The sequence below is a fragment of the Nipponia nippon genome, unplaced genomic scaffold, assembly GCF_047370975.1.
Source record: "Nipponia nippon isolate SJK-2023a ecotype South Korea unplaced genomic scaffold, ASM4737097v1 scaffold_28, whole genome shotgun sequence".
In the NCBI taxonomy this organism is placed as follows: Eukaryota; Metazoa; Chordata; class Aves; order Pelecaniformes; family Threskiornithidae; genus Nipponia; species Nipponia nippon.
In genome coordinates, this window is record NW_028262345.1 from 4,563,963 (window position 1) to 4,589,964 (window position 26,002).

Sequence of the window (26,002 nt, forward strand, 5' to 3'; positions counted from 1 at the left end):
TTATCCATGTCAAATAAAAAGACCCTCCCCCCCGCCCTTTGAGAACATCCCCTGGTAAGTCTACGTGATGAGGAGATGGCACCAGCGTTCCTTCTCCTGGCCTGGGGTGGAGAAGTTCCAAGAACCGCTCTCGCCCTTAGGTGGGCAATATCTGCTACACCAGTTACCCACCATGTCCCTCCTTCCCGCCTCAGAGCCGCACGGTGGCACGGAGACAACTGCTGGAGACGGGCCAGCCAGAGGACCTTGCTCCTGCTGCGTCAGGCTTCAGCGAGACACACGTCCTCTCGGACACCGAAACCAAAGCCGATCCTCTGGCCAGGCCTGCGCGTCAGCCCAAAGGTCCGCCTTGCTCTGGAGAAGCTGGGTAACTGCTTTTAATTTAAAAACAAGTTGACATTGTACAAGTCCATGTTCTGTAAAATGGAACAGGACCCTCTCGGCCCACCCCAACGCCCCCTGCCCCAGCGTTACTCGGGCTCGCTGCTGTTGGTGGTCTTCTCCCACTCCAAGCTCTCTTCGCTCTGCGCGGGCGAGCCCGCAGACGGCCGTGCCCGGAGGCCCTGAAACCTGCGGCACTCAGGGCACACACGGATGTGCGTGCACCCTCGGGCGACCAGGGCGGCTTCTTGTGCCAGTCTTTGTGCCAGGGGATCTGGCTCGCCCCCACTGCACAGCTTCCCGTTGCTGAGCGTGGTTGTGCTGCGGGCTCGGCGTTCCTCCGGGATAACGGGGCGAGTCCGTATCATTCCCCCTCGCCTCCGATGAGGGTGGAAACTGTCCTTGCAGAGAATGATGTTGCGCAGCTCCGTCACCATTTCTTGGCACACGGACACCTGGAAGGCAGACCCGAGACATACTGCTAACCTAAGTAAGCTGCCAGCCCAGCAGTGCTGCATCTGCTCTGGATTCTGATGCCAAAGCGTTACGGACTTGGTGGTTAATCTGGCCACTGGCTTTCGACATCAATGCTCGGACATTTACGCTTGATTTAGCCCAACAGATTCCGCCTCTTGTCAGAGACCCTCCTGTGTTCTGGATCCCCAAATCAACACGAGACCCAAACCTATTGCAGGTAGAAATCCTCAGGTGATCCTGTCTCCAGGAAAGGTACCTGGACGTTGTACATATCCTTGATCCCTTCAAAAGCCCTTGGAGCATCCCTACAGCCTCGATCTCAGTAGAAGTGCATGAAAAACTCGTGCGTTTTAGACCCTGCCCAATGCACCTAGCCTTCTCGTGCGTTTGAGGTCTCATTACTAGGAACGCTCATCTCAGCTGGGTGCATCACTTGCTCCAGAGCACTGCACTGCTGAGCACCCTGCAGACAGCAATAAACACACACTATCCCCTCAGGACACTTTCAGGTCCTACCTCTGACTGATCAGAGTGCCGAAGGCTCCACAAAAATTCCAGCATTGCCATAAAAATTGCTACGATTAAGCCACAGATGAGAACCACGAAGATTCCACCAATATTCTCCATTCCCAGGCCTAAAATAAAGCAGAAGAGACAATGCTGTGGAGAGGCAGACACAACATAAATTGCAAGCATTGCTATACAGAAATCCCCACTCTTTGCTGTTTAGTCGGCATTGCATATACCCAGCCAGGGACCAAAACCACATAGCCAGCACTGTCCTATTAATAGCTAACCGCATGACTCAGATGGCAGACTGAATGACTTGCAATAACTGCACGATCGAAGACACGTTCTCAGAAATGATGATTTTGCAGATAAACAGCAAGTACATTGGAGGGAAGTACAAAGCAATTTGTGGACAAACTGAAAACAGGAGAAAAAAAATGAGAGATCAATCGGGCACGTTAATCCCTGCAAATTATTCACCCAGGCCTAGTTGCTTTGAACTTTGCAAAGGAAGATGAGCAATGTTGTTAAAGAAGCAGAGATGAAGAAGACAAGAAAGGGCTTTAAAGGAAGCTGGCACCAAGAAAAGCTCCTTTGATTGCACTACAAAGTGCTGGCGAAAAATCATTACAGCTGCTTGTATTGCAGTAGCAAGGAGAGGTTCCAAACAAGACCAGGACCCAACACTGTTTCACACTATGCAGTGACCGAATGGGGTCCCTGCCACCCCGGCGTACCTGGTTACAGGTTGGGTGCTCTCTGCCCAGCACCCTCTGGCCCACAAGTAGGAAACAGACCCTTCCATGGGGCGGCTCATCTCACCTCCCTTGGACAACTCACTTACAATGGGATGACCACCATCTCTACTGATCGTAGGAGCCATTCAGCCACCTCGGGCCAAATGCCGCACGTGCAGACAGCTTCGCTTAGGGGAGGGACTAAATTGCATGCATGGCAGCTGCCAGCCCTGTCCTACATAGCTTGCACTCCAGAAAGCTCACCAGCTGGAAGGAAAATCCACCCCTCAAGAACCTGGCCTAAGCTTTCCGCGTGCCGAGGCCGTCACCTCGCTTCCCACCGCAACCCCTGTCCCCAAAACGGCAGCCTGTGCATCCGCCCGGCCCTGCAGAACAGGACCACGAGAGGAGCCGGGGAGCAGTGCCAGCCTCAGCACACGCTGTCCGAGAAACGCCTCCTCTCTCCTGTGCTTGTTGGTTTTGGGTCTCAAGTGGACTGGGCCCCTGATTGGATTGATTACTAAGAAGCATGCGGTGCTTTGCACTGAGGTGACTGTATGAGGCCATTACTCAACAAGAACATCTATAAAAATCTTCCTCTCCCCTCTGTAGCATTAAATCAAAGTGTAAGAATCAATGATTTATTGACTTAATCTCTGCGTGGCTTTTAGACATAAAATCTCACCAAAATCCTTGTAAATCGCTGATCTGTTTTGTTCTAAAACTTAGGAGGTCACATTTCTCCCTCTTCCTCCGTCATTCTTTTGGCATTGCCTCCGGAGCAATCTAGTGACTCTGTAAATCAGCCCTTCGCAGAGATGTTTCCACGAAGACAGCAATTGCACGGCAGAAAACACAGCCCATAATCACAGTTTAGACCCAAGATAAAGGCCATCCTCTCCTCTCAGCAGCTCTCAAATTTGAATTTAGGGCCAGTACCTCTCTCTACATCCTTCTGTCCTTCTACCTGGGTGCCACCTCAGACACCCAATTCCCAAGCTCACCTGAGAGGTAGGTATTTGCTTCCTCCATATACACATACCAGCAGGCTACAGCCTTCCTCATTTCCCAAACTGAGAAAATGAGCCATGACAGAGGGCACAAAACAGCAGAAAAAACTTGTCCAGGGTGACAGAGCACAGCAGGTAGTGCCAGACACAGCCCAGGAGCCTGCTTTCCCAGCCGCCCCCTTCCAAAGCCATCTCAGCACAGCCCACAGACTAGATTCCACTTCAGAGCTGCTTTTTGCACAGTCCACGGAGGAAAAGACTCCCATGTGCCTGCTCGCCTTCAAAAGTAACTTCTTTAATAGCTTATCGCCTTGCCCTGAGGCCTGATGTCTTACACTGGGCCAACACCTTCTGCTTCAAGACTGCCCAACGGGGAGCACTGGCTTGCAGTCCCCACGGGGTCTCATCCAGCCTAGCTCACGAACTGCACAGACACACACACCCCTACAGCTGCTGCATTGTCAGGAAAACAAAAGAGCTGTCATGGACCCGGCTTGGCTCTCCGTCTCTCTCCTCAGAAAGGTCAGAAGACTGTCCTTTCAACTGGGGGTCCTGCTGGCCTCCCAGAAAACGCTTGCTGAGGAAAGGGTGACTGCCAAAACTAAAAAATGCAGCAACTGCGTTAAGCTGGCAACTGCTCTCACACTGGGACATCAGCCTAATGTGGTAGCTTTTATGGCAATTTGCATAGCATTACCCAAAAGAATTTGCTCCTCGGTTTACAGATGTACTAATAAAGTCCTTGTGTCCCTTCCCGTGGCTGTTTAAAAGGCGCTTTCACTTAGAGCCATTAACCAGTGGGCCTGTGGTGGAGATCCATCTCCCTTGAAGGAACCCAGGATTTTGGTCTGATCCCTTTAGCCATCCATTTTCCCATGTAATGCTGCAGACATTCATTAGAAGCTAATTTACCCTCCATATGACTCCAATATTTGTCATTTGGTTGTTCCTGCTATCTCTGCCCCAGGCAAAAACACACAGCATGAGGCACAGCAGAGCTGTTTGGCTTTCTCCTTGAATAGGGAAGGAAGGAATCTCAGGTCAGAAGAAGGGGAAAAAGTAATTCGCAGGCAGAAAACCTGGCAGCGCTCATGGGCAGACGGACGTTTATCCTTGCACCGCTGGCAAGGATGCTTCTACTGCCTGGTCCCTTCAGCATGCTACCGGAGAGCAGCATGGCTTACCTTTGGCTCTGTGGTCCTCCTCTTTGGGGCACTTCCCTCCTTCCCACCACTTCCGCTTCAGGATTTCCAGGCGGTTGTTCTCTTGCAGCTGGAGAATGGCCAGGTCAAACTCGTCACGAAACGCAGAGCCTGCAACACCAAGAGGTACGTGGTAAGGCACCGCCTCGGCCAGCCTTCCTCCCCACTCATCCCTGCCACGATGCCCTGCCAGTGTGCCCAACTACAAAAGCTCGCCTCCGAACAATCTGGAAGGGACTTCAGTCCATGTAAGCCCTTGAAACCTGCAGCCTCCCTGCTGGGACCGTCACCTGGTTAATGTCATTTGCACATGGTAATTTCGCCTGTCCACCAAGACCCACGTAGGCCATTTAAAGAGGTCCTTTACAAGGGGGAGCTTTGGCTTCAGGGGCAGGGTCTGAAGAAGCAGTTCAGGATCGCGCCACTGCTCCTCCAGACCACTGAGGTCCCTCTCCTGTCATTCTGCCTCCAACTTCAACCTTGCTCTAACACTCCTTCCCTCAAACTGGTGCACTGCAACAGCAGCAAGTTCAACCTACATGCAAGTCCAAATGTTCTTGGTAGAGGAGGCTCACTTCTGCGCTCCGTACTGATCTCTACTGCAGTCTCGATGGTGTCTGCTACCAGAGATCCCGAAGAAGGGCCGTGGGAAAGACCGCAGATCTCCTGGTAACTCTGCACTATTGTCCCAGCGAGCAGCTTTCTGCTCTTCTTATCTGCTACAGTTTCACTGTTTAACAAGACAATGTCAGAACAAATTTCGTCCTGAAAGTAAGGATTTGTACTCACGATCAGGTTACTGTGACTTTACAAGCTTACGCATGTTAGCTAAACTATAGTGACTGTTTGTGTGATGGCTCTTATGTAATTCACCTTTGTATTGCTAAGTGCAGGTGCTTAAAGGTCAGGAGCAAGGCTTCCCGAGCCTGCGAGAGACTGGCCGAAAGATCAATTGATTGCTTGGAACAACAACTACTACATCTGTTTTCTGTGCTGCCCTGGGAGATGACGTTCTCTTGCTAGCTCTCATATTTGAAAGACAAAAACCCTGCATTTGTTAAACCTGATTATTAGCCGAGATAGTCACTGAATTGCCCAATTCTCTGTCCTGGAGCTTTAAGAACCACCAGCTGTTAAGAAACTTCTGCTAAAACTACAAGAATTGCAACAGCATTACTTTTAACAGCACTTCTGATATAAAACAAGGAGCACAAAACGATTGAAAAACACTGGTTCAAAAGGGAAACAGTCAGCAAAGAGCATATATGCAGAAAATAAGCAGCAATTTTGAAACATCTTTCACATGAATTATTTAAAGAGCCGCAGTCGCGTGTCACATGGCTCTGGACCAGAGCAGGGTCTCATACATCTGGCTCTGAGCATGCACCTTGGGCAATTGCAATGTATTTGATTTTCCTCCTGAGATAAAAATGACCCTGGGCAGAGCTGTGAAACGTGACATTGGCTTTAGAGCCGGTTCAGCCTTTCAAATGCTCCGGTCCTCTGCCAACAGCTGAGAAGGACTAGAATTTTTCTTCACTGCCTACCGACGGGCATGCCAATCCCGTAGCCCTTGGTGTCCAGAAGGCCCCCGACCTGCGTGAGGTTGCAATTGCGCTGACGATAATACTCGTTCATGGTGGACTCCAGCAGGAAGGCGTAATTGGAGTTCAGCACGCGTGCAATCCCTTCCTCCGTGCTCTTCACAAAGACGCTTGGCTGCTTGGAGTACATGTAGTTCCACATCCGCTGGTACGTCTGGTAGCGGGAGTTCTGCAGGAGAAAGGAGGCAAGCGCAGCTAAAGTGGGAGCATCTTGCTGTAACATAAACCCCAAATGAGACGCCGCTATGAAAAGGCCACAATGGGGAAAGGAGTCAAAGCAGATTTGGTGCCAGATTCAAAACGGATTTAGATGCCTGACCTCCATTTATGCCAATGAGATTTAGAGGCCCGAATATCTTGGTGAATTTGAGACTTTGTTGACAAAACTGGGCATGAAACGCATACCTAATTCCAATAGGTTCCAGCAAAGCTCTTTGCATAAATTCAATTTTGGAAAAATACATAGTTTCCGTAACAGTATATCAAAAATACACAAAAAAGACAGAAGAAATAGCTCGTGTGTGGCTGATTTAAACCACCCAATGCTCCCTGTACAGCTACACCCTATCGTCTGTCACTGTAACCTTGTGCTTAACAGTTCACCAGCGTCAGAGCCGGACACCGTCACCTTGAGAAGGGCACTGAGGGCTGGGGGCAGAGCCTTTGGAGTTTGTTGCTCCCTGAGTCTGGATTTTGGTTCACCCCCTCGTAAGGCAAATCAAAGTACGTGCTTAAGAGAACTGGAATCTTTTCGTTCACTGCTGTAAACTAAAGCTCAACCACCCCCAAATCCTCCGACTTTCCTGGTGGTTGGACCCACCTTGGTTTGACTGAGAGACAAGCTGACTACAGTTAATCTCTCTTGCCTGTGCTGAGCAAAAAGAGAAAACTGCTCGCACAAAGACTGAAGATAAACACACTCTGGTCAACATTAGGAGTTTCTGAATTTGCCCCTGTTCCCCTCACCCTTGCATTTCTGCAGCACACGGAATCCCTTACACCACCTCCCTCCCCTCCCGGCCACCGCAGCAGGTACGTGACGTGCTGCCAGGCACTCCGTGCCATCGCGCTTTCAAGGACTCATTTTCTGTGGCTGGCAAGCGATGCCGGGGCGCCTCAGGGAATCTGCTGCTGACCTAGTTAACTCTCCTCGTCTGTCCAGCTCTGTCCTCTTGGGTGCAGTCACTTGGGCAAGGGACAGACGAACAGGGTGTGTGTTTGTTCCTGATTCACTGCACTTTTAAACCTTACGCCTGTGTGTTAGTGTCAGGGGAAGCTGCTGCCAGGACAAGGTGCTTCAGCAGTGGACACACGTCTCGTGCAGCCAGGAGCTGAGGGCTGGTGAAGACAGCCTCAGCCATGCCTGCTTAATCCATTGCTGCGTTTGACCCACCACCGTTACACCAGAGGCAAAGGGATCCCAACACAGTTTAAAGCATTGCAAATGGTACAAGAACATCTTTTGCTGATTTCTTCCCTGATACCAGTGACTCCAGCACCCACCAGGCAGTGCAGAGCCACAGTCAGGGTTTTAAACTTGAAAGCTTTCCTGAAAAGAACTAAGTGAGTGCCTCGTATACAACCACCTTAGTCACTTGGGCTCTGTTCAGCTCATTTTAGATGTAACGTTCTGCTTAAAAGTAGCTTTTTGCCAAACCCTGAAGGGTGTAAAGTTGGGCTGAAAAGCTCAGGCTCACTCGAGAGATTTCTCAGGCTTACCAATTCAGTTCAGACTCAGAGGAGGGAAAAAGCAAGAAAAGCTTCCTCTCCTCTTGGAATTTCAACAAGTAATAAATAAATAATCCTCAAGCAGTTCTTTGTGCATTCAGAGCACTGCAGAAAAGATTCACTCATTTATTTCCCTTACGAATACAGCAGGGAAGATAAAAATTAAATTGGGCTAAATGGCACGCATACGTTTGCATACACTTGACTGACTTGTTTTCAGTGCCACTGACAACATACAGACCCCAGCACTTTTACATATGCTAGCCTACCTGGGGTTTGCAAACGCTTCTTTGCTTACCCAACCTGAGGGACTCTCATGTAGAAGCTAAGATCACATCAAAACCACATAGAGACCCATGGAAATCTGACTGCAAATGCTCATCTGCTGAAGACCGTGTTATGTCATCACTGTGACACAGGGATGCGCACCACGTTTTTTGTGACACTCCGAGCGCTAAGTTGCTTTCTAAGTCCTGGCAGGAAAGTCTGCTCCTCCAGGGTCCAGCACAGATATCCTGACCCTGGTGCACCAGCAGCCCAAGAGCATGCAGCTGCTGTGTTACAAAATCCTGCCTTCCCTGTCCTCCGCCATGCCTCCCCTGCCACTCATCCCACTGTGGATCTAGCCCAGTCCTGTGCAACCAAGCAGCCAGGGGTCTCTCCAAAGGTCCCCTCCGTGCCAGAAACTGGAATGAAACAGGCATGACAGGCTGGGGTGACATCCGAATCTAATTAAAGGGTGCCCTCTGCACCCCCTGCCCCAGTTAGCAAAAGAATGGGGTTTACTTGGAAGAAGGTCATGCTGGAGCCACCGTGAATGGTGCCGTACTCAATGGCTGTCTGGTCAGCCAGGTCATCTACGGATTCGATGGGGACGTCCATCCGCTGCACGGTGAGGAAGGCTGCCAGATTGGCCGTGTAGGAGGAGATGATGATCAAGGTGAATGCCCACCTAGGGAAAGGGGAAGCGAAGACGGTGACCTGAGATTTCCCCATGGACTGAATCTGATCTCCATCCCCACCCTCTGCCTCTCCATCTGCTTCGGCCCAGAAAAGACCCACAGAGAAGCCTTCCTTAAGAGGAGGGCTGACCTCCTTACCAGACTCCGCTGACACACCGCGTGGATAATGCTTGGGGGGCAATGGTGGAGCCTTGCTGCATGAATCCCCCGACTGGAAACCACAAGCTGTTGCCGAGAGAGTACTGATTCACGAGGAGATTGCATCTGCCTTGTGAGCAGGGGTGGGGGCTGTACCACTCGTAGGGTGTCAATCTAAAATGACAAGAGACGGGTAGCTCAGGTAATTCACTGGGAAATGGGGCACTTCGGAGAAAAAAAGCAAAATAAGAAAAGCTCTGAAGCCCTAACTCTCCTGGAGGCAGATTTTTCTGAGGAGGAAACTCTTTGCTGTCAATTGATGCCCAGGGCTCAGAGCTGTGTGAAATGCCTGCTCTAAGACTCAGAAGCCAGAGGCTTTCTCATAAAGATTTGCAGAAGTTTTGAGAGGCTGTGCTGAAAATCCAGGCATGGGCTGCAGGGAGGCTGGAGCCCTGTGTGCAAATTCGTACCGCAGACAACCACAACAATAATTCCAGATATGCACGGATTTGATGTGAAATTGAAATCAAACACCTTTGGCTGTGTTCCCTGCTGGAGAATGAGCATCAATGGGAAGTTCAAAAGTGAAGTGTGTGAGACCTGACTGCATGACACCATCAAGAAAAATGACTGTATTGGTGCAAACGGTTGCTCTGAGAAGGCCTGATTGCCCCAGCAAGGTCTAGGTCCCAGGTCTACTTTGAAGCCAACTGCTGGTGTTTCAAAGCATCACATACTTTCAGTGCTCACGGGGACAGGACAGAGGTGGGAATCTGAAATAACTGACAGCCTGTCACTGAAGTGACTGTAGCCTAGCTCTCTTTTTTTACTGTTTCCAATCCTTAGCTCCCTGGTTGCTAAGACAGTCTTCTAATTCCTATGCTGCAGTTCATTACATGGCTAATGGTTAACAAAGCTGGTGCCTGGGAGGGTCATTCTGGGGATACTGCCAATACAGCTGTAGGGCTCTGCCAGCTTATGCAGCATTTACCCAGAATGGGGTGTTTACTTTCGTTTCTGCATCTCCTACCTCACTGTGATGCCAGCGAGGTGATGCTTATTTCTTGAAGACTTTCTATGGTTTGATCAAGCACTAAGCAGTAAAAAAACACTACTCTGGGAGAGTCTTCTGCAATTCACAGGGTCAAAAGCTCCTTACTGCTGAGCAAGGCAGAGAGCAGCGTCCAAACCTCCATCTCCAATGGGAAGCTGTGTAAAGGCATCTTTTTGGAGAATCATGTTTAAAACATGAGGAGGGGGCTACAGGGGCACCAAATCTCAGTCTGTGGAGAGCATCGGGCTGCATTATTCAATGGTTTCTTCAGAACTACGTTTCTGAGGCTATAATGGCATTCGAAGAAACCACTGAAGCCCTGTCAGGATGACAACTTTAACCATGCTAAGGGACTGAGTAACAGCACAGTTCCAATTTTTGTAATGAGAACTGGGTATTAACCGTGTCCCGAAACAGCCTTCAAGCCCTGAGCACGTCTTTGGCACACATTGCCAGGACACAGTTTGACTATGTCTGAAAAGGCCCATCTATGCCACCAACCATAAGCAGTTTGTTAGGAGGTCAGGGAAAACAGCAATGGAGTGCAGACCCTGGGCCTCGACAGGAGACACGCTGCAGACACGCACTCAGTAATATATTTTAAGGCTGATTTAAAGTAGTCATAGGGAAATGGAACTGAGAGCTGTCAAGTGAGGCTTCAGGCCTCAAGCAACAGGCTTTTGAAAGATATTAATGAACTTCTTTTTCCTGTACACACTGGGTTTTACAAGGCCAGAGGAACCAAATATCACTACTGGAATTTGCATTAATACCTCTGAATGCATTTGCCGGTACCTACCAGCCTCCACCCTCCTGTTCAAAGACAAGTGGTTGGTTTATCTGTTGCAGATCAAGAGTCTACAGGGAGCAGCACCATTTGCAGCACCAGCCCTACTCCCAAACCTCCTCCCGCCCTTCCCATGCGGCTCTCGGCACCGGCACCCACCGCTGTGGCCAAGCACGCTCCCGAATCACCCACGCCGCTCCTGCCCACCCTGTCCCAGCCACGCCAACGGCCATCCCGGGGCTGCCATATGCATCGGTGACGTGCCTGCGTGGGCACTCAGCGGCCAAGCCCCAATCCCCAGCTGGAGGAGGGCAAGGGGCTGGGACGCTTCTCTACCCCTTACTGTCCTCTCCACACTGGTGCCCTGGGGGATGTCCCCGCGTCCCCCACGGGTCTGGGAGCGTGACGCTAGATGGCACCGCGAGGAAGGAAAAGGCACCGCCAGTCACATTACCGAGCAACCAAGAAGAGGACGCAGCTGACAGCCAGGTAGGCGAGCAGCATGAAGAGCCAGACGCCAGGAGAAAAGGGATCCAGGAAGGAGAAGTAGCCAGGTTTCCGGCCCTGGAAGGGAAACAAAAAGGAGTTTGACCTGCTCGTATTTCTACAAATTAAGTGGTCCATTCTGAACATGACACAAAGAAACACACCTGCCCTGATGCTGACAACGGATGGGAGCAACAGAAGGGAAATAAAGCAAACAGGGCTTTGCAAAAGCCTCGCGGGGAAAACAGGTGACACCAAATGCAACAAATGGCCAAGTCCTGCAGCATCTCCCCACTGGGATTCATTTCCTGAGACTATTCCTTTTCCCCACCTCAACCACTTTTGTTCCTCCAGGCAAAGAAAGAAGTGAATTGAAAGAGAAACAGAGAGAATCGCAGCACTCTGCCCTCCCCATGGTAGGATGTGCTGCACCCCTCGCCTCCAGGACTGCTGATAGGGGAGTCCCCATCTGGAGCCCTTGTCCACCCAAGCAGGCTGCACACCACGCTTGCTGGGCAGGAGGGGGCTCCCCTGGGAGAGCACGCCTGAGCTCAGAGGTGGGTGGGATCCTTTGCATGAAGCAGAGTGGGGAAAAAAATATTTTCGTGCAGAAAAGGAAAAAAAATAATGTTTGCAATATTTCTGGTTTTCTTTCTTCAGCCTTGAAACGTTTCTCCTCTACCAAACTCAATAAAATTATTACTTTTATCTCAGGGAACACGATATTTTTATCTCCAGCATGCGTCAGAATTTCCTGTTTTTTCTCAGCAAACCACCTTTCCTTGAAAAGTAAGTCTTCACCGCTAGAAGAAAACAGGTTGATCTTCTCTCAAAGTACCTTTAATTTTCACAAGGACGCTGCCACCATTGAAATCTTGTCAAATTTAGCAAAATTTCTGCAAAGGGACGATTAATTCCTAGGAGAAGTTTCTCAAAAGCTGGACACCTCCCATTTCGGTGGGGGTATGTCTCCTGCTACCACAAGCTCTTGCGTATGCAGTGCTTCTGCAACACAGCCTCCTCCAGGGTGGAAAAAGCAGCCACTAATTTACCTCCAATCACACTCAACACATCCGTGGGGGACAAGGGGAGAGGTGAAAATAGAGCACAAGCCACAGGACTAAAGAAGTCCTCTTTTGCTCTCTGTACAATTTTTAATATCTGTGTGGAGCAGAAAGTGCTTTGTTTCAGTGCTGCGCACCCCTGACACACCTCTCCCACCCCAAACGCTGCAAGTGTTCAGGCAATGCTCATCTACCTCAGGCATCTTCCTTCCTTACCGTCTCCTCTGAAAGACTCCCAGCAAAAGCATGAACTCCCAATGCAGGGCTAAAAGGTTGCGTTAACTCCACGGGAATGTGAGTCCTTTGCTCACGGGAGCCTGTATCTTCTGCCCCAAACCACTAAGTCAGTCCTGGCATCCCAAAACCTCAGGATCTACAGTTTCCCCAAGCACCTGTAACTGGGAAGCTGCCCACGAGTCAGAGCTCCTGTGAAGGCCGTTACTGTAAAGTCAGAGTGGAAACAGCCTTTTATCACATCTTGGCCAGGCTGTCAGCATACTTCTTACTGGCACCTTGCTCTGTTGTGTGCTAAAAACGCCTATCACTGTTTGCTCAATGCAGCTCACTCCGGCAGCCGTTTCCCAGCACTTGCAGCGCGGCAGCTGCTCCGCTGTAGTTTGCTCGCTTTACACAAAAGCTGCTTCTGGGCATCATCTTTGACACACAGAGGCCTCATTTTTCCCCTCGTCCATTGCCCTACCCTGCCCATCTGTGACACCACATAAACTAATAATAGCTGGTAATAAATAACACCTAACCTCAATTGCCATAGCAAACCCAGAGCATCAAAGACCAGAGTCCTGATATTTTAGAGCTGTGCTTAATCCAAAGGCAGTGAATAATCTTCTGTTTTCACAAAAGTCCCTGGGAAACATAGCTGCTTTTTCTTTTTTTTTTTCCTTCCCCAGACTCAGAGCAGCACTTTAAATTCCATTTCCATTAAAAAACACTGTTTTACTACTGAAGTATTTCTAATTTTATGCAAAACCTGATTTTCACAAGGTCTTGGTAGTTCTTCTGAAGACTAAGTTGTTGCTAGAAAAGGCAATAGTTGTGGCACAAAAATCTTCCTCTACTAAAAATATCTAGGATACTGTGACATTCTCAGCTCCAGTCACCAGCTGGGACTGTAACATCTCAGAAACCTTCTACAGCAAACTCTGCCCTGCGTGAAGTAAAGAACCACCACACATAACCTCCTATCCCTGTATCCTTAAGGACAAGATGAGTTTGAGCTTGGGATCTACGTTAGCATTTTTAGAGAATCTCAATTATTAAGCCTTTTAACAAATAGCTGAGTTAAGAATCAGTGGTTCAGACCATCCTGTGTCCATTTTCAGATTAATTTAAAGTCACTTCCCAAGCAACGGTTCAGGTTCTCCTGGGTATAATTCCAGAGTCTCTCTTTAAGACAAGGTCTCTCTTCTGTACCAGGTTATCTTACTCTGCTTGGTATAAGCAGGTGAGGTACAAACAGTGAAAGATACCACGTTTTTCTTTTGTCCTTTCCCTTTTTTGGTCAATTGCTGCCATGTTCTGCTTTTCCTTATATTCTTCCCAGAAACCCAGAGAGAGACAAATGACTGCTACTGCCAGCATCTGGACCCAAACCAAGGGCCTTCAGAGCCAGAGGCACTGCTGGACACTACACCCCCAGCATCCCGGAGGGATTCACATCTCCAGTAACATCCCTTGCTCACCTTGCTGGAGAGCTCCTCTTGCTATTTCAGAGAGGTGAGACCATGTCGTGAGTCTGCAGGCTCCAAGGTGCGCTCCCTCTGCATTTCTCACTGACCCCATCCAGGTGATAATGGACTTCTCGATGCCAACGAGAAGCCAAAGGCAGGTGACGCCAAAGCTCTTCTCTTTAGCGACCGCATGGCTTTCCTGGGTGCCCCACAGGCCCCTGGTTCCCTTTTTCATCTAGAGCTAAACTGGCTCAGCTGCCTCTCTTCTTCCACAGGTGCTTACACACTCAAGAATAAAATGAGGCAATGGGAACCTGCAAGGTGTGAAGGGCACTGTCTGCCCTCGGCCGAGCAAACTGGAGCTTCTCAAGCAGAAGATCGTTCCAGGCAGCTTATCCCTGCCCGGCATCCCAGAGGTGGCAGGAGAATCCCAGGCACTGGCAGTGCCTCGGCTGGGGCTCCCTCGTGAGATGCTCCTGTAACAAGGTTCCTTTCTGTAATTAAGGCCTTGATGTCTTCTCTCTGTTTCTGGGGCAGTTTGTCAATAAATTACACTCATTAAGGAAATTGCGTTGGAAGCTTTAAGTCTCAGGCTTGGCAATGACTCTCTCCTGTGACTTTACAGTAGTAGTAGTTCTGGTTCTTTTCAGCTACAGTCATTTTCAGGCTGCTGCTACATATTCTTTTCATTCACAGTTGTGGAGAAGAATAAAGATATTCTGTTCCCACGGAGGGCACAAACCCGCTCTTATCTGTCTGTTTTGAAGATGGAAATGACAATATCTGGAGTCTGTCAGATATTTTTAGCCGGTCCCAATACAGCTTTGTTAATTGAAAGAGCTATTTTTCCTGGAATAGAAATGTTCAAAATGTCCAATAATTGATGAAGGCCTCCTGCAAATCCTCAGATGGAAGCGGGAAAGATTCATTTACCCTCCTCAGTCGTTCTTGGAAGCCTTCATTTTCAGCCAGAGAGAACCAGTTTTCTGGGCAGATACTGCTGACTGAAGAGCCTGAATGTGCCGGACATCCAGGAGGAGGAGGAGTGGACCTGTATGGCACGGTCCTGGATTTATCTGTGTTCAGGTCCGTAAGAGACCTTACGGCTCCCTGCCTGCCCTGCACACACACACAGAGCCTGAAGGGACCCCAGTGTGCGCCTGTTCCCTCTTGCAGAAACAGCCAGCCCTACCTATGTCATCTCTCATAGACATTTGTCCCTAAAAAAGGCAGGCAAGAGAACTCTCTTCTACCTCTGTAAGTCAGAAGGAAAGCAAAAAAACTCAGCCTGGAAAGGCAGAAACCTTGATGTGTGCTAGGTGTAACTGCAGCATGTTTGGTCTCACCAAAAGAAAGTGTGTGTATTCTGGAACGACCACGTCTGATCCGGATGCAGATCCAGATCCCTCCTGCTCCAGGGTCCTTTCTCCGGAGTCGATAAGCAAAACCTGAGCACAGACTGCTGTGAATCCTGAGCATTATTTGGGGTCACCAGATGGTCCACAACCAACAGGCCAATGCGTACCACGGCCCTGGGCACACCTGGGGCCAGCGGTTGCTCCCATCCCTGCTTCAGTGAGGCAGGAGGCTTGCTGGCAGAGCAGCACGGGTTATCAGGAGGGGTGCTCAGCTCCTTGGCCTCGGCTGTTGAGCCTCTTCTGGCTGGAACGAAGGAGCTACTCATTCAGTCCTTTCCCGTGTCTTCTGCAGCAATCAAGTAGAAACACTTTGGCCTAAAACCACCTAATCCAGTGTACTCACCAAATCCACGTTTTCTCATCTTAAGATAGAGCACAGTAAGGACTTTCAGGGCTGATGAGCCAGAATCATGTGCTAGCTAGTCCCTCGTTCCCTGCCACAGAGGCAGGTATGTGAACAAAAGCATCTGTATGCTACAAATAAACCTGACTTTCAACATCTCTTTGTGCAGAAATGGCACTGGGCATCTGATTTCAGCCCTCTGCCAAGCAGAGTGACTGCTCAGGACTTGTCATCTCTCTCCTGCCTTCCACGGGTCCCACCAGCTGGTCAGAATGGGAACATAATAAAACGAAGCAAGCTTTTTCTCTTAGCAGCCTGCAAGTCAGAAAACCTATTAGAGTCCCCATGTCAGAAATCCATACTTGATTATATCACTACAAGTGAAATTGAGAAAAATGACAGCCCCATTTAAAGCTGCCATATTTGGTTACGTGTGATAAGAGACACACGCGCTGTGGTGGCTGGGTTGGAGGGTGGGGAAGAGAAAGCGGGGAGAAATCATTTGCCACTGGAGTTACATGGAAATTAAAATAAAATGTCATCACACTGGGAGGAGACCAGGGCATGGAGGCAACTCCTCAGCAAGAGATTTATTTCTGGTTATTTATTAGGCGACGTCTGATCTGCGCTATGATTAACATACGTCAGCTGCAATTTTTGACATTGCAGAGATGTTTGTTGGGGCGGGGAAGGGAAGGGAGGGGAGGGGATAGGAGCAGATGGGGCTGTGGGGCTGCCTTCCGCTGCTCTGCAAACCACATCCTTAAAGAAAAACCAGAGCAATTAGCTATCTTGCCTTTCCTTGTTAAATAAATATTTACCAGTTTAATTAGTTAATTGCCGTGCAGCTCTCAGAAACTCTCCTCAAGCTAAGCAGGAGATGTCTGGACAAAGAGGGGCCGAGTGCTAGAGAGGGAAGAGGGGTCTCCGAGCTTCCCGGCTGGGGAGACCTCCCTGCCCCTGGGGAGGGCACGAGCCCAGGCTGCCCCTGCCATTGATGCAGCCAAGCAGGGCGCTCTGCGGGGTGTCCTGACCTGGGAGATGCCCTGCGTCTCCCTTGCAAGCCTGCCTGGGTCACTGGACAGCTCCCCTACTCAAAGTCTTACCTGGGTCCTTCATCGGGCAGCTGCACGCCCAGTCCTGACCGATGGCAGGGGACTATTGCCAAACACTTTTTAAGACTGTAATTATTAATCCTGTTCAGTTTGGTAAATGCCTAAAGGGCAGGCTTGAACATGGCAGTGTTGCGTTAGTCTCGTACCAGCACGAGCAGCAGATGGTCCCTGCCCTGAAGAACTTACACTCTAAGTAGATGTGTCAGACACATTTATATCGAGCTTGCACAGAGGCAGCAGCAAATGCCTTGCACTTATAGAGCAGATCACATGCAAACCCTGCACCAATATTCCTGTGTTTCCTCTGGAGGGAGCGACAACAGCCTCACGCTGTTCAGGGAATGATGCCTCGTTAAGCGACTTGCTGAACGTTATGGTGTAAATTGGAGGCAAAGCACGCATGGTACTCAATCCCCAAACTTTTAAAAACGCATGCGAGAAAGCAAGAAACTCGATTATAATCCCAGCCAAGAGATGCTGGCAGAAACGCCTCCCGGATCCACGGGGCAGCTGGTGGTGTGAAAAAGCAAGTGTAGCCGGGAAGGGACAGTTACACTTGATTTCTGGGAGCTTGAAGTCATTGATCCTAAATTCTGCACGTACCAGAGGAAACAGAATTTTAACTAGATTTTAATTACGTGTTTGTTCTTGGCAGGAGCCACTCAGCACAGAGAGATGTATGTGCAAGTTTGTTTATGTTCGTACCAAACGCTGCATCCTTAACAGCCTTGCGAATCGAGAGAGGGGGGCTGGGAGAGGCAGCTTTAATTGTTTTATCCTTTTGGCTGCTATTATTGAGCTGACGGGAAACCAAGACTGTAACTCGCATCACACTCGGCACTGTACAGAGCACATTTCCAAAATGCAGATTGGGAATAATATGACATCCTGTTGCAAAGAACCTGGATGCCAAAGCTCGCCTCCTGTGACACTGGGGAACCGGGGGCTTTGCCTGGCCCATATGGGTGTAGCTGGGGAAAATCTGTCCTCTCCTGAGCTTCAGAAGAAGCTAGAACAACAGAAAATGGGAATGCAAGAGAATCTGTAAGAATTTAAGACAACAAGTGTTGTCTAAGCAAAGACACGACAGAAGGCCATGTACGTGCTTGCACGTGTGAATCCCCTGGGCAGATTCACAGCAGCTCCACTCCGAGCCACAGGCCAGCGTGTTGCTCAACAGCCGCCACATAATGCCTGACCTGCCTTTTGGGCGGCAGCGGATAACCACGCCGCTGCCGCCGCCGGAGTTGCAAAAGATTATTGAATGCAGCAGAGCGACAACCAGAGCTAGCTGCTAAATGACAGCTTCTCTTCTCGTTCCTCCCTGGTCAATGCAGAAGCAAGGGGGTCTGAGAGCACCCATGCAAGGCAGGGAGCACCCTAAGAGTATGGAGCCTTCCTTGGGGTGCAGGGCCCGCTGATCTTTAGGGTGAACAACTGAGAGGAGACAAATGAGAAGGGCTGAGAGCAGAGAAACAGAGCCCACGCAGGGCAAGGAGCTAATTGCCTATGGCAGAGTTCAGCCTGCCACCCTGCCTGCCCCGGGGCAGCACCCTGGGCCACTCGAGGAGTGCCATTTTGCTCTTTTCCTGCCTGTGATTAAGAAAGCAGAGGCCTGATCTGCATGTAGAGCATTTACAGGAGGTCACAGCAAAGAAAGCGATCCCAGATATTTTCCTGGCCTGATCTTATTCTCAGATGTGAGAAAGCAGTAAGGCTGCACACCGCAGAGGCTGAGAACATGGCTGAGATGAGGGTATTGGGTATTTGGGCCCTGACACCCATGAGGTGCACCCATAGGCGTCCTAGCTCAGCCTCCCAGGCAGACTCCCCACCGTAAGTGCAAATGGGTGCTGACTCCACACCAGCTTTGCCGCAGTTTTGGAGCCACCCAGCCGCGCTGCTGGGCTGCTGCACCCGTCCAGCCTAGCCTGCCCTTAGCACGCCTCACCACAGCGGGCTCAAAGCCACACTAAAGCCATCCTATGGCTTGCGCTGGGCCTGAAGCAGAACCAGACAAGCTGACACCTACCCACACTTCCCCTGGTAGCACCAGTCTGACAGGGTTCTGCTCGTGGCCCCCTACCACGCCTGGAAGTGCTGTGTGCCTGGGGAGGATGGGGAAGGGGAGCCAACAGGGCTGGGGGGTTGAACAACGGGAATCGAATCCACCAAGCTGACACAAGGCAGAAAGAGTGAAAAGAAGGATATAAAGGTCAAGCACATTTGTGTTTAAATAAGAAACAAAAATATTTTTATGAGTCATTCATTTTTCTTCTATAACTAGGCACGTTTGCATGCAAATAATGGAGGGACGTAAATGGTTATAAAATAAGTCTCTTACCATATGAACTCGGTAGAGAATGCTAATTCCCAAAGTCATGAACGGCTTAGAGAAATCAATCACCTTCTCCCGCTCCGCTGTAATCGTCAGCCCAGCCACAGCCAAATCAGCTTTCTGGAGAGAAAAGAGAGCAGAGAACATCAGGACCCCGAGCCTGGGAAAGGCGCAGGGCAGGGAAGGCAGCAAAGCTGTGTCTGGGGCCATGCAAGACACCCGCTCCTGGAAGATGGATGTCCCATCTTTCTGGGACAGGGCGCATTTGCTGCGGGGCAAAATCCAGGCTCTGCGGAAACCGTGGGAGTTTTGCCAGTGATGTTTCACTAGTTCGGACTGTGCTCCTGCACCTCGCTTCCCCAGATGGGTTTCACATAAGCCCTGCTCAAACACAGTCAAAACTTTAACCCATTCTCCACGTTTTTGCCTTCCTCACCTGGGCATTTTTATCTCTATACTTACAGGTTAGAAAGACACAAAGCTCCCAGTGGGGAGCCCACTGTGCTAGGAGCTCTACTAACAGCAAACAAAACAGCAGCCCCTGCCCCCAAGTGCTCACAGCCTGATTGCCTTTTCTATTCATTGAATGCTTCAAGACATGGCAAAACAGGAGCCATTGAGACAATAAATATTGTACTAATCTAAAAAAGATACAGCCTCCCCCTTCCAAAGCCCCTATTGAACACAGCTGTCCCCTTCTAGACAAGACTGTTACTTGCAAGCACCGTAGGTAGGAAAGCATAACAAAGCAGCATCATTACCCCCATACCTCGAGTCATGAAGTTTTCAAGCCTGCCAACCCCAGACTTCCAAAATTGCGGATCGATCTCCAAAAAATTCTAGCATAAAAATTTCCAGACTGACTTGCAAAGCAAATGAGATTGGGGAAAAAAATAAAAATAATTTCTTCCAATGTTAATACCCTTGTAATACAGATAAGCGATTTGAATTTTAAATATTATTTTTATTACTACAGCTCTTTTAATGTCTGTAATTGCTTTCTGTAAAAATGAAACCTCCTCCATTCCCTTGCACATTTGTTTGCCTGCTTTGCACAATGATGATTATGCAAGTGGAAAAAGAGAAGGGGGGGGAAAGAAAAGCTATTTGCACTTGTCGTCCCTGAGCTTCATAAGGTCTGTGCAGAAGCCAAGGCACCATCAGGCCTCAAGACCCAGTAAAATATGCAGCTTATCTCCCTGGATCCACGCGGTAGTTGTAAATGCACCACACAAAGGCAAATTTGCGGGTGCATCACTCTTACCGTGCTCTCTGACCCTGCTTGCTCTTGCATTATTTTCCTTAAGAGTATGAGGACTAATCACCCCCTGGCAGAGCTTTGCCGGGGGGTCTTTCCCCCCCTCTGCCCCCAACAGACTTGCCCGCTTAAAGGCAGGCAGGGAGGAAGGGCCAGCGAAAGGCTGGAGTTGCAGGAGCGAAGGGCAGCACTGCTGGAGCCCGTAGGAAGAAGAAAAGGGAAAAGAAAGGCAAGGTGATCTGCAAGCCTGCCCACCAAGGGGGGTCACGGAGAAGGTGATATTTCACAGTCCATACAGGACTGCTTTACTGGAGAAGCCCAGTGCCAGAGTTCTGCAATTGTTTCCAAGCAGCTATTACAGATTCTTAGGAGGTTCAGGCTGGAATGAATTATGAGCTAGGGAGGATTTCTGCCTAGCCAGACATTTACCCGCAGGGCTTTTAAAAGGCACCAATAATCACAACGTGGTGTGTGAGCAGTTGAGCCCTATGTAAACACCAGCAGATTACTCAAATGGAATCAGTTCATCTGTGGAACATGGCATGTGAGGAATTCTATCTGCAAGGAAAGTCTAAAGCTTCTTAAACATCTCTTGTCTATACTTAAAAGCGTTTGCAGGTACTATTGTCTGGGGGAGAGGTCTCCCAGCAAAGCCCCTCATGAAGATACAGATTATTCTAACAACAGATTTCTTCTCCCAGTTCTCCAAACTGAATACAATTCTACCAGCAAAGTCGTAGACTGCAGTAAATAGGCCGCATCAAAAGGTGTTTCATGCAAAAGCTCTAAGGACGTTTCCATTCCTATCCGGAGGCCAACAGAAAGGTGCTGCTGAAAGGAGCAGCGCAGCCCCCAGGTTTACCCAGCTAAATCACCATCCCTCGCCTGCCCCGACCCTCTCGGGGGTGGGACGTGGATGCCGCCAGGGAACTTTGTGCACTCCGGTTACTCCCCCAACTATTGTCCTTTGGGACCCTTCCAGATCATGTAGGCAGCAACATCTTGAAAGCTGCTCTTCCCTACGCAAAATACAACGCAAATCCATCCCCCTCCCTTTGCCTACGGAGCAGAAACTCAGCGCAGCAGAGCTGCCTTCCCCAGGCACGCAGGTTTTGTGCCCAGGTCCTTTCTCTCGTCTCCAGAGGGCCCTGCCATTCCATGAGAGTTGATTTCCTTCCGCTCATTCCCTGCCTGGTCAACTTTTGTCCTCTCAGGACTTTTGGCAGCATCAGAGCTACCGTAGCTCACAGCCTGCTCTAACCCATGCACATGCACATCTGCCTTCTCTGCCATTGCTCCCTGCAGCAGAGACCCAGCTCCTCGCAGCTTTAGCTGGGGCTGTGCTCTGTCAAAGACACACTCTCTCTCTCTCTCTCTCTCTCTGCAGGCTCAGAAGTCATGCAAGTTAAGAGCCGATTTCTGACAGCAATAAACTTTGATCTGGGAATGGCATGCAATGTATTCTCTGCCTGAATATCATCCATTTCGTGCTTTCAACTTTGCTTCCTGATTTTCACAAAACTTCTTGTGATTCACCGAGGTCAGCATATCTTAGTTATAGAGGAGCTCTGCAAACCCAAGCGCTCTCCAGCCCTCCCCACCTGAGCACGGGTAGGAGTTGGCATTTTATAGGCTAAACAATGCACTGGGGGAAGAACTGGATTTTGCTTTTTGCTTCTGCACTCTGTCTGCAACTAGAACCTGGGGAAAGGGAAAACAGGAGGCAAAGGATGGGGGGAAGTGGGGGCAAACACTGTTTGATTTTCATCCTTCCAGCACAGTTGCAGCTATAAATGTCAGCATGAAATAGGCTTAGGAAAAGACCCAGAGCATTTTGGGAGTAGAGACAGACACTTCTTTAACAAAACACCGCTTACACAAGGCCAAACTCTCGCTAGGCGAGAGGAAGCCCAGGTGGGCTGGTGTCTGAGATAAAAGCATGAGCTGCCTCCACCATACCTGGCATTAACCATGGGATCTGCCTGCATCAGCAGACAGGCTCGCGCTGCCACTGGAAAGGATGTTAAACACGGGGGCTGAGCCGGGCTCCTGAAGAGGAACAACAATTAAGCAGCCTTAAGAAGCAAATTGCAGGGACTGCCAGTCCGGAGGAGGCGGCCGCCTCCTCGCTGCGGATGCTGACAAGGCTCATCTCGGCGCTAATGGTGATGAATGGGGCCTGACGTCAGCACTCATCCTGGGCAGAGAGGATCCCGCCAAAGCCTCCCCCAGCACCGGGGACCGGCCGGGAGATTGGCCCTGCTCTGGCCCCGCAGCGATTCACAACCTCCTGTCAAGCTACAGAAACAAAACACAATGAGAAAGTCCAAGGGGCGCAAGGCCTTGGGTTGTCTCTGTGTCAAACGCAGGGAAAATAAGCCTGAAGGACAGCTCTGGGAGCACAAGGCTGGGATTTCTTCCCGGAGCAGGAGTCCCTGACTTGAACAGCACCTTGGATGCTACATCCCCTGGGTGCATATGAGAGCACCCTTCTCACCAGCACTGCCCACAGAGCACTGACAGCATGGCCAAGGTCAGGGAAAGCTATTTCTTACACCTCCCCTGTGCTTGGAGGGCCTTCTAGAAAGCTGAAATCAGTGTTCAGCCTCCAGGACTCACCCAACCGCCAGCTGTTACCCCCGTTGCAGACCTGTCGGCATCAGCACTGCTGCTGCAGGTGCTTGTCCCGCTGGAAACCCATTTGGATGTGGTACTGAGCACGCGGCTAGAGGTGACCCTGCTTTGCTCAGGGGGTTGGACTGGATGATCTCCAGAGGTCCCCTCCAATCTCTGCTATTCTGTGCAACTCTGCGAAATAAGCAGCAGCCACTGCACAGCAGTTTGGCTTCAGCCTGCTCACCTGGGCAGCGGCTCCCGAACCGTCGCGGCAATGACAGAGCAGTCTCTCTGCATCTGCAGATCTGTCCCACGGCACGACGGGTACGGCTCGGCCGCCAGACCAATGTACTGATTGCTTCTGCTCCAGCTGCCCATCTGATCTGACAGGAGCTATTTCGGGTTGTGCGGCTCCTCCCGCTGGAGCGAGCGGCAGCCAGGCTGTGCACTAAGATGCATATTCTTGCATTTAAAAAGCAGGGCCAGATGAGGGTCATTCAAAACTGGTATCTGTTTTTTTTAAGGACGTACATGAATTCTGCCATATGAAAAGTGACAGCCTGAAAGCCCTGGAGGCTGCAGCCCTCCATTTAAGCCAGAGTCAGGGATGGGATGACCAGCAATCAGTGCAGATGTCAGCCTCAAGTCTGTCTTCACTCATGTTTCTTCACCTGGACTATCTCTAGGGGTGGGAGGAAAAAGTCTGTGCCAGGTGTTCGCCATACCCGTGGCAAAAGCCAGTTAAGGTGAAGCACCACGAATGGGGAACCTAAGCCCGCAGGGAACAGCAGTGAGACCTAACCAGCTCACACCACACCCAGCATCTTGTGTGTAATTTTGGGGAAATCAGCAGCACGATGCAAACCTCTCTGCCCATACCCTCACTGTGTTTGCTCAACAGCCCACGCTCCCTCGCTTCCCCACTCCCCCTCGCTCCCCACCCTCTCAAGCCCCCCCATGTCACACTTGCCAGCGCGATAGCGTGCAAACAGACTCCCCCTCCCTTCACCCACGCACAGCTTTTCTCACTGAACACCAACACCCACTGCCGAGCGGAGAGCAGGACTCTGCCAATTTTGAAATATCTTCTCCCTCCTTTCCCCTTCCTGCCATTCCCCGTCCTCGGAGCAGTTGAAGGGAGAAGGCCTCTGATTGTAAAGCACCACCTGGTCACCAGCAAGGAAGCTGGAAAAAATATCACCCCAAAGCTTTAAGGTCCTTTCAGTTCTTGGTGTTGCTGCTCCTGAGGCCAGACCCTTCCCCGAGACAGACAACTTCATCTGCCTCACTTTAAAAGGAGCTTTGACCACCACTGATCGCAGCCAGATTCAAACCACTGACACTGATACCAAAGATCTAGCGTTATTCCACAGCATCTCACTCCCCAAATGATCCTGCGCAGAAGGAAAGAGCAGGAGCTTGCTGTCCCCAATCACCCGCTCCTCACTCTTGTGCACCTCCTCACTCCATGCCTTCTACAGCCTTCCCCAAATAGGCTTGCCCTGGAAACACTCACAGATCTGCTGTGTTACCATCACCAAAGGTGACACATCATTTAAACAATGCCAAAGGAAGCCTGGGCAGCTGGTAGAAGCTGCACAACACGCACGGTCAGCCTGCATAGAGCGTGCTTCTGCCAGGGCTGCTTTGTCCTTCCCGTCCCCTGCACCCTGCCGCAGGTGAGCGGGCCGGGTCCTCTGTGGAGGGGACTGTCACCTAGCACTGGTGCCCAGCCAGACAGGGTACTGATCCCGGCTGCATCAGAGGGAAGTTTCTCAAAGGTCTTATAGCAAAACTGCAGCGTCAGATTCCTGCCAACAAAGCTTCCTGGCAAAACCAAACCACACCATCTCTTCTTAGCTCAGCTCTATTCTCTGCAGGCATTCCCGAGATGGGTAAATTCAGGAACTGTTGCTGAGGGATCTCTCAGACACAAGCCCATCTCCTCAGGGAGGAGCAAGGGAGCCGAGCACCAACGGCTGGCTGTGAGCTGACGTACAGGCACCGAGCACAGCCACCACAGAACTACGCTACCAAAGACAGCAAATACAAGCATGGCAGAACAAGGAGAAAGCTGTCATGTTGCTTTGAAAATACACTCGTTGGCTTGTATCAGACTAGCGAATTCATTTCAGCTTGAGGACGCACTGGAGAGAGAAAGAAAGGGAAGACCAGACAACCATCAGGGACCCTGAGGCAGGGACTGTGTACCACAGCAGGAAGGAGCGAGATTCTTCCAGCCCTATTGTCCCCTAAGGCTTTGACGCCAAAAAAATAGGAGGTGGGAAGATTTGCTGTTCCCCCCTTGTTTTCTTGTTACGGATAGCACACGTGTACGGTGTCAGCCAAACTGCTGGAGACTGCAGTTGTCTGTGCCAGCGCCGGCAAGGCTAGCGGGGGAAGTCTTCCCCGGCCGGAGAGCGGTTTTACTCCCCTGCTCACGCAAGGAACGAGCCGGGTGTTCAGCCTCCCTGCCCTGCATGCACAGAGGGACCAATTAGCTTGGCGTTTTCTGAATTTGTGACATCTTTCGCTACGGAATGGCCTTGAGTCCTTCCAAGTGATTTCTCCCAAGCCAAGTCTCCATCGGCTGATCACAAAGTTTACAGGTTTCCTGATCTGACGACGAGTCAGACTGCTGACCTAGCCACAGTGGTCTCTACAGCTCTTCCACTAATCCCCCAAGCCATCCCAGTCCCCCTCTTCCTTAGATCTTAATTAGTTTTGTGAGCAGGTTGATAAGATACGTACTGGTGAATTTGGGTCAACAACAAATTTATGTTTATATAGCATCCTTCTCAATCATATCATAGTGCACAATTAGCTGTAATAGAATTTTCAGCACTTAAGAATAAATCAATAGCTCATTAATTTAGAAGCAATAAAATGAAACACTTTTCCCATACAGCCTATAGTCGCTCTGAGGAGATTCAGTGCCATGGGGGGATTACAGAGACAAAAAAAAAAAAATACTGAAAAGGTATTGCATGGAGCTGGATAATTTTCTGACCTTCTGATCCTGCACACTAAGTGCATGCGAGTCAAACCTCACTTTCTGACAGCTGATCAGGGTTCCAGAAGGAATC

General features: G+C 50.2%; 1 protein-coding gene across 7 annotated transcripts in view; it reads right to left on the minus strand.

Moving 5' to 3' along the window:
- The window catches only part of GRIK4 (glutamate ionotropic receptor kainate type subunit 4), a 211,946-nt gene continuing 185,944 nt past the window's right edge, over positions 1 to 26,002 (minus strand). For 5 of the 7 annotated variants that reach the window (XM_087763341.1, XM_087763344.1, XM_087763343.1 and 2 more), the window contains 8 exons: positions 19,049 to 19,162; positions 11,045 to 11,154; positions 8,750 to 8,923; positions 8,436 to 8,601; positions 5,865 to 6,090; positions 4,300 to 4,428; positions 1,375 to 1,493; positions 1 to 836 (listed from right to left, as the gene is read on the minus strand). In XM_087763341.1, the coding sequence (XP_087619467.1) occupies positions 471 to 836; positions 1,375 to 1,493; positions 4,300 to 4,428; positions 5,865 to 6,090; positions 8,436 to 8,601; positions 8,750 to 8,923; positions 11,045 to 11,154; positions 19,049 to 19,162 (1,404 nt within the window). In that variant the 3' untranslated portion in view covers positions 1 to 470. Of the gene's footprint in view, positions 860 to 1,374; positions 1,494 to 4,299; positions 4,429 to 5,864; positions 6,091 to 8,435; positions 8,602 to 8,749; positions 8,924 to 11,044; positions 11,155 to 19,048; positions 19,163 to 26,002 lie in introns of all 7 variants that reach the window. The other 2 variants (XM_087763346.1, XM_087763347.1) reach the window with 2 other exon arrangements.